At 42.5% G+C, this 12,164-nt stretch overlaps 2 protein-coding genes across 2 annotated transcripts; both read left to right on the top strand.

The window, feature by feature from the left end:
* The first annotated feature begins 37 nt into the window (after positions 1-37).
* LOC4349717 (U3 small nucleolar ribonucleoprotein protein MPP10) lies at positions 38-5,194 on the top strand. The gene is made up of 12 exons (NM_001423149.1): positions 38-834; positions 1,135-1,190; positions 2,202-2,325; positions 2,410-2,520; positions 2,643-2,780; positions 2,896-2,964; positions 3,062-3,103; positions 3,211-3,279; positions 4,001-4,072; positions 4,158-4,211; positions 4,290-4,431; positions 4,664-5,194. The coding sequence occupies exons 1-12, from the start codon at positions 157-159 to the stop codon at positions 4,702-4,704; spliced, it is 1,596 nt and encodes a 531-aa protein (NP_001410078.1). The 5' UTR covers positions 38-156; the 3' UTR covers positions 4,705-5,194.
* Positions 5,195-7,444: 2,250 nt separating this feature from the next.
* On the top strand, positions 7,445-10,744 carry LOC4349716 (probable auxin efflux carrier component 1b). Its single transcript, NM_001423148.1, has 6 exons — positions 7,445-8,690; positions 9,087-9,336; positions 9,447-9,532; positions 9,633-9,790; positions 9,881-9,957; positions 10,281-10,744. The coding sequence occupies exons 1-6, from the start codon at positions 7,664-7,666 to the stop codon at positions 10,345-10,347; spliced, it is 1,665 nt and encodes a 554-aa protein (NP_001410077.1). The 5' UTR covers positions 7,445-7,663; the 3' UTR covers positions 10,348-10,744.
* Positions 10,745-12,164: the final 1,420 nt, after the last annotated feature.

Here is a 12,164-nt window from a genome sequence, read left to right as displayed (position 1 = left end):
ATGAATTTAAAAGAGAAACACAAATCATATACCTCCTGATTTCCTCCTTTCAGTGAAGTGTTAAACCCTAGCTAGCCCCTCTTCTCCGCTCTGCCTCCTCTCCTCCCCCATCCCCTCTCCGCCGTCTCAACCTCCGCCGATTCTTCCCACCCAGCAATGGCGATGGATTTGGACGAGCCGCTCGACGCGGAGAAGGGCGAGGCGGCGCTGCGGCGGCTGCGCGACGCCGACCCGGCCCTCTACCTCTCCCCCTCCGCCGACCTCGCCGCCGCCGCCCGTGAGGCCTCCAAGCACCTCTACGCCTCGCTCGTCCCCTTCTCCCCCGCGCAGCCGCCCCCGCTCTCCAACCTCCTCGCAGGCCCCGCCTTCGACGCCGAGCAGATTTGGTCCCAGATTGAGCTGCTCTCCCGCCCTCTCATCCCCCACCTGCGCCGCCAGCTCCGCCGCCTCGAGCAGCAACCCCCGTCTCAGCCGCCGCCTCGTACGGAATCGAAGTCCGCTGATGCCGAAGAGAAGTCAGAGGAGGAGGAGGATGGTGAAGGTGACGAAGAATTGGAGGAGTTGGACGATGTAGATGATGAAGAGGAATCAGAGGAGGAGGAAAAGGAAGAATTAGGATTGGAGGGTGAAGCAGGGAATGAAGTGGAGGACGAGTTCTTCAAGATAAAGGATCTCGATAAGTTCATGGTAAAGGGGGAGGAGGCGGAATATGGTGGGGGTGCCAAGCAAGGGAAGAAGAAGAAGAAAACAGAGAACTGGATGGAAGAAGATAGTGATTCGGAGGACGAGGAGTATCTTGATGAGGATGAAGAAGATGACGATGAGCACTTGGATGTAAGCATTTCGTAATCACATCTCTTGTTAAATTCTGAGACCAGTATTAGCTATCGTAAAGAAGATTGATATATAGAACCACTGATCTAGTAGTATTTCAGGAGTAGACACCAGAATTTCTGTAGTCGCAAAAGAGAAAGTATTTGCATTACCTCAGGAAATTGAGCATATGGAGTAAGTTCTAAAACAGTTTCCTGCTTGAGCTAATAGGCTTATATTGGGAGCTAGCATTGGGTATGGTTTAATGCAAGATGCATGCTTGCTAAATGTGATTCTTAAGTATCGTATTTTGTAATGTAGTTGGAAGACTTCGACGATGAAGAAGAAGAAGAAGAGGGTGCAGTTGGAGATATAATGTAAGCCTTTATGCTATTTTCTGAAAATGCTCATATCATGATTGACAGAATCACAGAATGCTTTCGCACACTATTTTTATCTTTAAGTGATTAAATACTGGGATATCAGATGGTTTTAACTACATTTTAATTGCTTTTGTGAAGATCGGTATGATATTCGTAGAAATGGAAATGGTTGTCATTTATAAATTTGAATTGTAGAATCACTTGAATAATTCTTCACAACCTTTTCCTATTTTATCATTTTCATGCTCGGCACATAATTTGACCTGTTTAAGTTAATTGTCAAACTTACTTATTAGATGATGGCTAGCTTTTCATGAGACCAACAGCTCAGAAAAGGGCATACAGAGGCAAATGGAGTAGGAAAACAATTGGCTCCAAATAATGGCATGGAGTGGACTCAATTAAATTAGCAAACATTAAGTATGTAAGACAAACATATTACATTTTCACGTAAATTGTTAAAAAAATGATGATAGCACAAGAAATTGGATTTATGAATAACAATTAGATTAGGCATAAGTCAAAGAAGAAGTCTGTTGAATATTAAAATATAGGTATAACCACATGTGTGGCCATGTGGGAATAGAATGCTGTGAAAAAAAACTGCCATGTTCACATAACTCATAGAATAATAGCAAAGGATACCTACAAGTTTATATGTCATGTACAAAAAGGTTAAGACACACAATATCACCCTAAAAACACAGCTTTTTAGCATATATATAACCTAGGCAAAACTGAGCCAAGTTCTGTCTACTTCTTAGCCACTGCAAATGCCCCTGGAAGGATAAGTGATCTGATTAGACAATTCCAAGATCTCACCATGCACATAAATGCATTACATCATTCTTTCCTGCCTTGTATTTGTCCAGTGGAGCCTTTACAGAAGTTTCCATATGTTGTATTGACTCAGCAAAGCTTAATCGTTATGCCCAGACTTCGGTTGTATTTAATATTTGTGCATTTATAGTATTATGCTTTGACCAGGAAAGATGATTTTTCCAGGTATAAGGATTTTTTTCAGGAAGCGGATGACCAAAAAGTAAGGAAGAAAGGTGGCTCCAAGAAAGTTCAATTCAAGGATGAACCAGATAAACCAGAAGTTGATGACAAAAATGATGATGGAAATGTTAGTCAAGTACTAGACTTAATTACTTCAATATAAACAAGTGAGGCACATGTATATTATCAACATATTCTTCCAATTCTGCAGGATGAACAGGGTTTGTCAACTCACGAGAAGGCGCGCCTGAAGATGCATGCTAAAATAGAGGAAATGGAGAAAGCTAATCTTGAACCTAGTACGTGGACCATGCAGGGAGAGGTAATATATAATATGTTTATCCATTCATTAGTTTCTAGAACAAAACAAAGTTTTAACTTTGAACTGTTCTGCTATTAAATCATCAGTTCATGGTAAAGAAACCACTTGAAATTTTCTTGTAGGTTAATGCTTCCAGCAGACCCAAAAATAGTGCTCTAGAAGTGGACCTTGATTTTGAGCACAATGTAAGACCTGCCCCAGTAATCACTGAGGAAGTCACTGCTTCTCTTGAAGAGATGATAAAGAAAAGAATAATAGAGGTATGTGTGTTGTTTCCTTTTTCGACATGGCATAATGGGCAGTTTTGCAACTTGGTTAACTTTGTGGCCTTGTGCTACTTATACTGAGGGAGCTTTACTTGTTGATTCCCTGTAGGGTCATTTTGACGATGTTGAAAAGCCTTCTCCCTTGCAATTTAAATCCCCAAAGGAACAAAAGGATCTGGTATACTTTTAATCTTGTCCAATAACATAACTCATTGATGATAACAATAACTAATCATGTATTTGTTGTCTTACCGTTATCAATATTATTTCAACAGGATGAAAGTAAGAGCAAGAAGGGTCTTGCTGAACTATATGAGGTTTGCACTATCAGAATACAGCTTTTATTTTTTTATATTCAAAGAAGTTGCTACTTAAGATCAGTTTAATGATGATTTATTGAGGGCTGGTGTTTGTGTTTGTACAGGATGATTATGCGCAAAAAGCTGGCCTTGCACCTGCACCACTTTCTATTTCAGATGAACTTAAGAACGAGGTGAGTTTAATCGCTTTCTATTATAATATGACTATTGGCTTTCATGGGACTAAGGTTGTACAGTTTCTATTGTTAAGGACATTTTTTTTCTTTTGTTTAATTGCTGTGTGATTGCATGTCATTTGTTTTTTAGTTAAAAGCAAGCTGCAAAAAGAAGAAATCCTACATGTCAAAGAGGAAATCTTGAGTTCTTCTCATTGAATACATGTCATTCTATTATGACCTTCCCCCACCCCACACACACACACACACGCAAAAAAAAAAAAATCTTGTATCAATGCATGTCTTGATTGCTAGTGTTGCTACTTTATTCAATATTTTCCTCTCTGTGTGGTGATGGTGGCAAAGATACTTGCAATGTCTTTGAGAAAGATCTTTTGAAAGGAATTGATAATGCTGTACCTCATGATCATGCAATTGATTAAAGTTTGTTTTTTTTATGGTAGAAGCAGACATCATTTTCTTTTGAAAAATAGATAAGTGATTACTTGTGATCACAATGTTGTTAACTTAGTACTAACTATGTAGCAATAAGCATGCAAATGGGTCATAGCGTCATACTCAGAGATTTTTAAAACTGTAATTTTTTGAGGTACCATTATCAACTTGGTGGTCTTTATAAATTTGTTCCCACCATTTCATTGGTGCTTTATGCATATTTTTTTCCCCTGTGATGATATTAGAGGCTTGCTGCATTGACCTAACTTCTGTTTCCACTTAGGCAAAGACCTTATTTAAGAGAATATGCTTGAAGTTGGATGCACTATCTCATTTCCACTTTGCTCCAAAGCCGGTATGGAATAGTGACCAGATATTTTACTTAAATTTGTAATTTCTTTCAGCGAAGTTAACTAACAAGGTAAATATTCACTTTTCAGGTCATTGAAGATATGTCTATACAAGCAAATGTACCAGCTCTAGCAATGGAGGAGGTAAATAAAATCCTTCATTTCTCCATGATGTTTATACGGTTGAGCATTTCATGTCATGATTTCTCTCTCTTTTTGCAGATTGCACCTGTAGCTGTTTCAGATGCTGCAATGCTTGCTCCTGAAGAAATTTTTGAAGGAAAAGGTGATGTTAAAGAAGAAGCAGAACTTACACAAGCTGAGCGCAAAAGAAGAAGAGCTAACAAGAAAAGGAGATATGCAGGTAAATTCCCTTATGTTTTTTAAGATGCATTCCTTCTAGCTTTTAGTATAAATCTTCTGACCTGACATGGATAATGCTCCTACTTCCTCATTCAAAACATTTCGTTGTTCATTCAAACATGGAAGTAGTTTGAGCAACACAAATTCGATTAGCTAGCAATATTTCCAATTGCAAAGTTGGGTACGATAGTAGATTGAGGCCTGCTCGTTTTTCCTACTTTTGTACCATACAGGATCGCATAAGGAGAGGCCAGCCAAGATGCAGAAAGATTAAGTCAATACTGGGGAAACGCTTACATTATGAACAAGTAGTCAGCCATTTTTACTGTTCAGCATTACCTCTTGACCCAAGGATCCATTCATGATGAGTATTGGTGCAAATGGCAACGCAGCATTGACAGACATGGAGGGAGAGAGCAGGCTAGGAAAGGTAGTGAAGGGTTGGGTTGGAAAGGAAGTGTGAAGGGTTGGGCTCCAATGCGTTTGATCACAGGATCTGTACTCTGGTGGCACAACAGACAGATAGCTGTTCCAGGTCAAAGACCCTGACGTAACCCATCTCCCGTCTCACAAGAAAACGCGAGCGAACGTATTGGAATGTGGGATGGGTAAAAGAAATCTTTTATTTCTCGTTACACTAGTCGTAGCAGTACTTCATTTTTACAGTAATTTTTTTTACACTATAGAAGGAATATCAATGGTTTGCATGTATTAGAGAGGCATATGTTTTGTTTTTGATACGTTATGGAATTGGTTTGCAGATGTCTGAAATTTGCGTGCGGTGTATTAGTATCATTTTGATCCTTTGCTTTTTTGCCGCATTGAGGGATTAGATTGATCTAATAAAGGTGATTTGCAAGAAAGCAAAATAAAAATGGGTTATGGGGGATTGTACTCTCAGCTACAGTGGCAGGTAGAGATGCCTGTACGCAGGTCAAGCTTGGACCCGAGAATGAGGACGTAGAGTTGGGAATCAAATCATGTTGTAGATACTCTGCCATGCGTCGTCATCGTCATGCACGTTACAACGTTGCACACGATCATCATCTTCCAGTGGAGTACGGTACACGTACATGTAGGGGGAGTATACGTTTTCTGCTCGTTCCGCCGACCGCGTACCGTACGAGACAGGGAGGAAGGCAGCACGCAACGCGATGCTGCAAGACTGGAGAGGTAGCTGAACGAGAGTGACGCAATGAGTTGCAATGCACCACAGCAGCAGCACAAACTCTGCACATGTGCTGCTGCGCAATGCAGAGTTGGCCGTAGAGCAATGTTGTGCTGTACTACTAGTCTACTGGAGTACTACTGCAGACTGGACTGGCCGTCGCCATTCTACTAGCAAATATCACATTTGTAACAACGATACACTGGAGTATGCACAGTGGTGTACCGTGAACCAGCATGGACGTGCGAATGCACAGTGTAACAGCAAGTGTGCCCCAGGCAGAGGTAGCAAGCCCGAAAGTCCAACACTACACTGCATAAAGTTATAGGATTCTCCCACACATGATGAGTCGCACGCAGCTACTACTCCTACAGTAGCAGCTAGGGACAATTTCTTCTTCAGCTCAGGCTCAGCTGCTGAGCCGGTCGCGCCTCCCAACGCATAGGCATGCTCCCGCCGGCCCCGTCTTTCTTGTCCGCCATTACGCCAACCGGCCGCAGTAACTCAGCGTACTACTCGTACTCTACTCTACTCCCTCCATTCCAAAATAAATAAATAAATAAATAGATAAATCTAGGGTGTGTTTAGTTCACATCAAAATTAAAAGTTTAGCCCTTGTTTAGTTCCAAACTTTTTCTTCAAACTTTCAACTTTTCTATCACATCAAAACTTTTCTACACACACAAACTTTCAAATTTTCTGTCACGTCGTTCCAATTTCAACCAAACTTCTAATTTTGACGTGAGCTAAACATAGCCTAGCCCTGTTTAGTTCTAAAGTTTTTTTTTCCAAACTTTCAACTTTCCATGACATCAGACCTTTCATACACACACAACTTTTCAGTCACATCGTTCCAATTTCAACCAAACTTCCAAACTTCAGCGTGAACTAAACATAGCCCAAGGCAAAGTTGGAAGTTTGTATGTGTACGGAAGTTTTGATGTGATGAAAAAGTGGATGTTTGAAGAAAAATTTTGAAACTAAACTCGGGCCTAGCACTGAATGTGACAGATTCTAATACAATAAATCTGGACAGAGCTATATCTAAATATATCACATCTAGTACTAAATTGATTTTTTATGAGAAGGAGAGAGTACTCCTTTTCTTTCCCTGCTTTTACGCGCTGCAGCATTGCTCCCTACTGCATGCTCCCTACCCTCTTCGTTAAAAAAAAAAAAATCAAATTCTGGCCGTAAACCTGAACCACGCTATACGTATTTACCATGTTTTGGCTCCCTATGAGTTAACGGTTAGCATGTAATATATATTGGTTTTAAAAAGTAAGAAAGTTATCTTACGTGATGTTGCGATAAACGCACGGTTTTATAAATCTTGTATATGATTTTGTAGTATAACTCATGTATAACTAGATATATATAATTATAGATAATCGAAAAATAACATGTTCATATGTTTATAATCGTTAAAAGTCATAACGTGAGTCAGACTCAAACAGTTAGTAGACCGTATGCATAATATTTTTCTTTTTGGACCGAGGGTTACTCCCAACCGGAAAACAGATCCCTGACTTTGCAGTTTGTAGTTGTACCATGTGGGGGCCACATATCAGTGACACAACTATATGTCGGTGGTCTAACTACAAACTGCACAAAGGCTAAGTTTAGATCCAAACTTCAGTCTTTTTCCATCACATCAAATTGTCATACACATATAACTTTTCAGTCACATCATCTCTAATTTCAACCAAAATTTAAGCTTTACGCTGAGCTGAACAAAGCCAAAGTCAGGACCATCATTCTCCCAACCCAGACGAGCCACCATGCTAGCTGCTGCTGCTGCTAGTGTTGCCCAGTGACCTTGCAGCTCGCCATGCTAGCTCCGCTGCTCGCTGCTGCTGCTTTTGCCCAAAGCTGCACAACCTGCATTGCCTCTCGCCTGACCCTCTTGCCTCATCTGTGTCTCCCCCCTTCTCTTTTTCTTCAACCCCTCTTTATGCTCGTTTCTCCATTGCAGCTCACCTCCATCTCCTATTCTCCTCCTCCTTGTTGAAGGAGTTCGTGTGCCTCTACCAAGAACAAGAAGAAGCCTCTTGCATCGGCAGCCATGATCACGGTGGTGGACCTGTACCACGTCCTGACGGCGGTGGTGCCGCTGTACGTGGCGATGACGCTGGCGTACGCCTCCGTCCGGTGGTGGCGCATCTTCTCCCCGGACCAGTGCTCCGGCATCAACCGCTTCGTCGCGCTCTTCGCCGTCCCGCTCCTCTCCTTCCACTTCATCTCCACCAACAACCCCTTCGCCATGAACCTCCGCTTCCTCGCCGCCGACACGCTCCAGAAGCTCATCGTCCTCGCCCTCCTCGCCCTCTGGTGCCGCCTCTCCGCGCGCGGGTCACTCGACTGGCTCATCACCCTCTTCTCCCTCTCCACCCTCCCCAACACCCTCGTCATGGGCATCCCGCTGCTCAAGGGGATGTACGCCGCCGCCGCCGACGTCGACTCCGGCAGCCTCATGGTGCAGATCGTCGTGCTCCAGTGCATCATCTGGTACACGCTCATGCTGTTCCTCTTCGAGTACCGCGGCGCGCGGCTTCTTGTCATGGAGCAGTTCCCGGACACCGCCGCCTCCATCGTCTCCTTCCGGGTGGATTCCGACGTCGTCTCGCTCGCCGGCGGCGGTGGTGGAGCCGCGGAGCTGCAGGCGGAGGCGGAGGTCGGGGACGATGGCAGGATGCGGGTCACCGTGCGCAAGTCGACGAGCTCGCGCTCCGAGGCGGCGTGCTCGCACGGGACGCAGTCACACTCGCAGTCCATGCAGCCGCGCGTCTCCAACCTCTCCGGCGTCGAGATTTACTCGCTGCAGTCGTCGCGGAACCCGACGCCGCGTGGCTCCAGCTTCAACCACGCCGAGTTCTTCAACATCGTCGGCAACGGCAAGCAGGGCGACGAGGAGAAGGGCGCCGCCGGTGGCGGGGGCCACTCGCCGCAGCCGGTGGTGGGGAAGAGGAAGGACCTGCACATGTTCGTGTGGAGCTCAAGCGCCTCGCCGGTGTCGGAGCGCGCCGCCGCAGCAGCAGCTGGCGCGGTGCACGTCTTCGGCGGTGGTGGCGCCGACCACGGCGACGCCAAAGGTGACGACACCTTTTTGGATCATCTTTTCGTGCACTTTGACTTCCCTTTTTGTTTGCCCGCGTGTATTACACTGTTGTTTGCTTCTGCGCAATTAATCACTCTTGTCTTGTGCTCTTGACCATCCGATCAGTAGAATCAACGGTCCAGATCACACTAGTCTGCTCGTTGTTTGGAGAACTCGACAGCGCATACATATTTAATACTACATTCTTGAAGTGATTTTTTTTTCACAAACTTACTTTCTTGAATTGTTACTTTTCTGATCTTAACAGTGACATTGACTGTTAACTGCTAAGTATAGATGGATATGCAGAGTTGAATTGTACTGTTAAGACAAAATCTTAACAGTAAACTACTGATTTGACAAAAGAGAATGTTCTTTGATGGATGCACAGGAGCTCAGGCCTATGATGAGTACAGTTTCGGGAACAAGAACGAGAAGGACGGGCCGACGCTGTCCAAGCTGGGGTCCAACTCGACGGCGCAGCTCCGGCCAAAGGACGACGGCGAGGGGATGGCGGCGGCGATGCCGCCGGCGAGCGTGATGACGAGGCTCATCCTGATCATGGTTTGGAGGAAGCTGATCAGGAACCCCAACACTTACTCCAGCCTCCTTGGTGTCATCTGGTCCCTCGTCTCCTACAGGTTAATTAAGCAAACATTTTACTCACAATTTTCACATTGACATGTTCATCATTAGCCATCTCTGTTTGCTGCATGTTTGTTGATCTTGTGAACAATGTGATGTAATTCAGGTGGGGGATTGAGATGCCAGCCATCATCGCCCGGTCGATTTCGATCCTGTCAGATGCAGGGCTTGGAATGGCCATGTTCAGCCTAGGTTTGTTTGTTCATCTCTGATACATATGATAAATTGCTGTAATTTTACATGCGTTCCATGTAGGACTGCAAATAACTGAATTGTGTTTTGGTTTTTGCAGGATTGTTCATGGCATTGCAGCCACGGATCATTGCCTGTGGGAACTCCCTTGCTTCGTATGCCATGGCCGTCAGGTTCCTCGTGGGTCCGGCCGTCATGGCTGCCGCCTCCATCGCCGTCGGACTTCGCGGGGTGCTTCTGCACATTGCCATTGTTCAGGTAAGCTGCAAGTTCAGGCTTCTGCACCAAAATGCATCCTTAACTGCAAAAGAATCTATCGTAACTCAACAATTGTCATTGAATTCTCAGGCCGCTCTTCCTCAAGGAATCGTGCCCTTTGTGTTTGCCAAGGAGTACAATGTTCATCCTAACATTCTGAGCACAGCGTATGATCTCTTTACCATCTTTTCTTTTTCAGTATTGGAAAAATGTCCCCATTTTGAGGTTTCTTTTCTTTTATACCCAGAAATCTCTCGCCCTGTTTCCCGGTTCCCTTTTCCATTGTATCACATATGCCATGCACTGAATTTTCTGAAAAGGGGCGCATCTTGCAGCTTTTGATGATTCCTAATCATATTGTTTTAGACTAAGAAAGCCATTTTACTCATGATTTATCATCCACAAAGGCAGAGTCCATAACACTACCATTAACCATAATTGTATGCTCATGATTTTGTATCTGACATGACCATGAACTCTTGTTCTGCAGCGTGATATTCGGGATGCTGATTGCTCTCCCCATCACATTGGTCTACTACATACTGCTGGGGCTCTGAAGAGCTCTCCAAGTCTCAACTCAACTGTGCAAGAACTTGATGTTACTGACAGTTTGATTAGGATTTATGGTTCTGTTTTAGTTGCTCAGATTTTGTTTGGATGATAGGTCAGCTTAGTGATGCTAGTTAGACAATTATCCGAGGACTTTTGGGTTCAAGTGACGGCCAGCCACGGTTTCTGATTGAAGATTAGGAACATAGACATCACATTAGTGACAACAGGCATCTAATTTGTAAGACATTGAGAAGGTCTGTTTCAAATTACTGACAATGTAGTAAGACATTGAACAGTGCTTATAAGCTTATTTAGCATTCCAATAACTGATGGTAATGCACTTAAAGGAGCTACTCTGAAGGACTTTTTTAATCTCTTGAGAGATTAGCTCCGGATTTTTTCCTTTTGGAATGTTTCTTTAGTTTGAGGGCTCTGAAAACACGAAAATAGAAAAATCGTAGGAACATGATGTCATGCTATAACAAATATTATAGGAAATAAATTTATTAATTTATAGGATTTTGCAAAAAAGTATTGTTTATTAGTAGCACCATCGGAAAATCAAAGGAACTTTAAGGCTGCGTTCTTTTTAGTTTTTAGAAACGGCTAATTAGCCGCACTAAAACTTTTGAAACGGCTAATTAACTACACGTAAAACGATAAGTGTGATTAGTATATGATTAATTAAGTACTAATATGTAAAAGAATTGATGAATATATTTATTAGATTTTTTAAACAACTTTATATAAAAAATTTTTACGTAAAATGCACCGTTTAACAGTTTGAAAAACGTGCTAATGAAAATCGAGGAGTAGCATGAGGTCTAGTCTCATGTTTTCTTTCAAAATTCCTACACAATGAGCAATAGGAATTTTAAAGGATTTTGGGGAAGTCATTTCTATGTTCCAAAAGATCATGTTGGGAAATTTTCCAATGGATTTTAAGGGTTGTTTGGTTCCGGTTACACTTTTCATCACTTGCCAACAAAAGTTGTTACACTTTGTTTAAGGTGAGGTGAATAAATTCTTAGTCATAACTTACTAAGCCTAAGCCTAAGGAAACTTTACCATATTTTTTTAAGTTATTGACACGTGAGACCCAATTTGTTAGAAGAGAATTTTATTAACTATGGTTAAACACTTACCAAATTGATTAACTAATCTTAAATATGGTAAACTGTGGTAAAGTGTAGTTTCCAACCAAACATCCTCTAATCTTTTAAATTCCTCTTTTTTTTTCTTTTTATCCACTTTTCCTTTGTTTAAAAGAAGCGGAAAGATGGAATCTTTTTGCCACTTTTTTCAAGTTTCAATGAAGAAAAACATGCGTAGCATTTTGAGCATCTTTTCATACTCCCAAGTATAACAAAAAGTTTGGCCCCAAAATTAAAATGCTAATGGCTGGCCTGTTTGCTCGAAACAACAGGACAGAAAATGATAGTGTTGGGAGTCAGACAAAAGTGTTTGGCTTTAGGCATGCGCACTTGAAGGTTGAAGCAGCATCCGACAATTATACTCCACTCTTCTCGTCTGTATGACAGACTTGACGGTTGGATGTATCTGAAGCGTATAACCAACGGTAATTTTATCATCTTTGCCGAGACATATTTTTATTATAAAATTTGGTAGTATACTAGTATATCGAATATAAAAAATCTTAGTGTAAAATTTAGAGTATCAATGCATGGATCTTCTGAACAAGATTTTTTACTCTTCATCACAGTCTTAGATCATCCGACATAGTACACGGTTACTAATGTTTATTGGACGTATCCACGGACCTGATTTGCAAAATGCCAAAATCATAGAATAAATTGGTTGA

This window comes from Oryza sativa, chromosome 11, assembly GCF_034140825.1.
Source record: "Oryza sativa Japonica Group chromosome 11, ASM3414082v1".
NCBI lineage: Eukaryota > Viridiplantae > Streptophyta > Magnoliopsida > Poales > Poaceae > Oryza > Oryza sativa.
The sequence above is the reverse complement of the archived record's forward strand: the minus strand, read 5'-3'. Positions and strand labels throughout refer to the sequence as shown.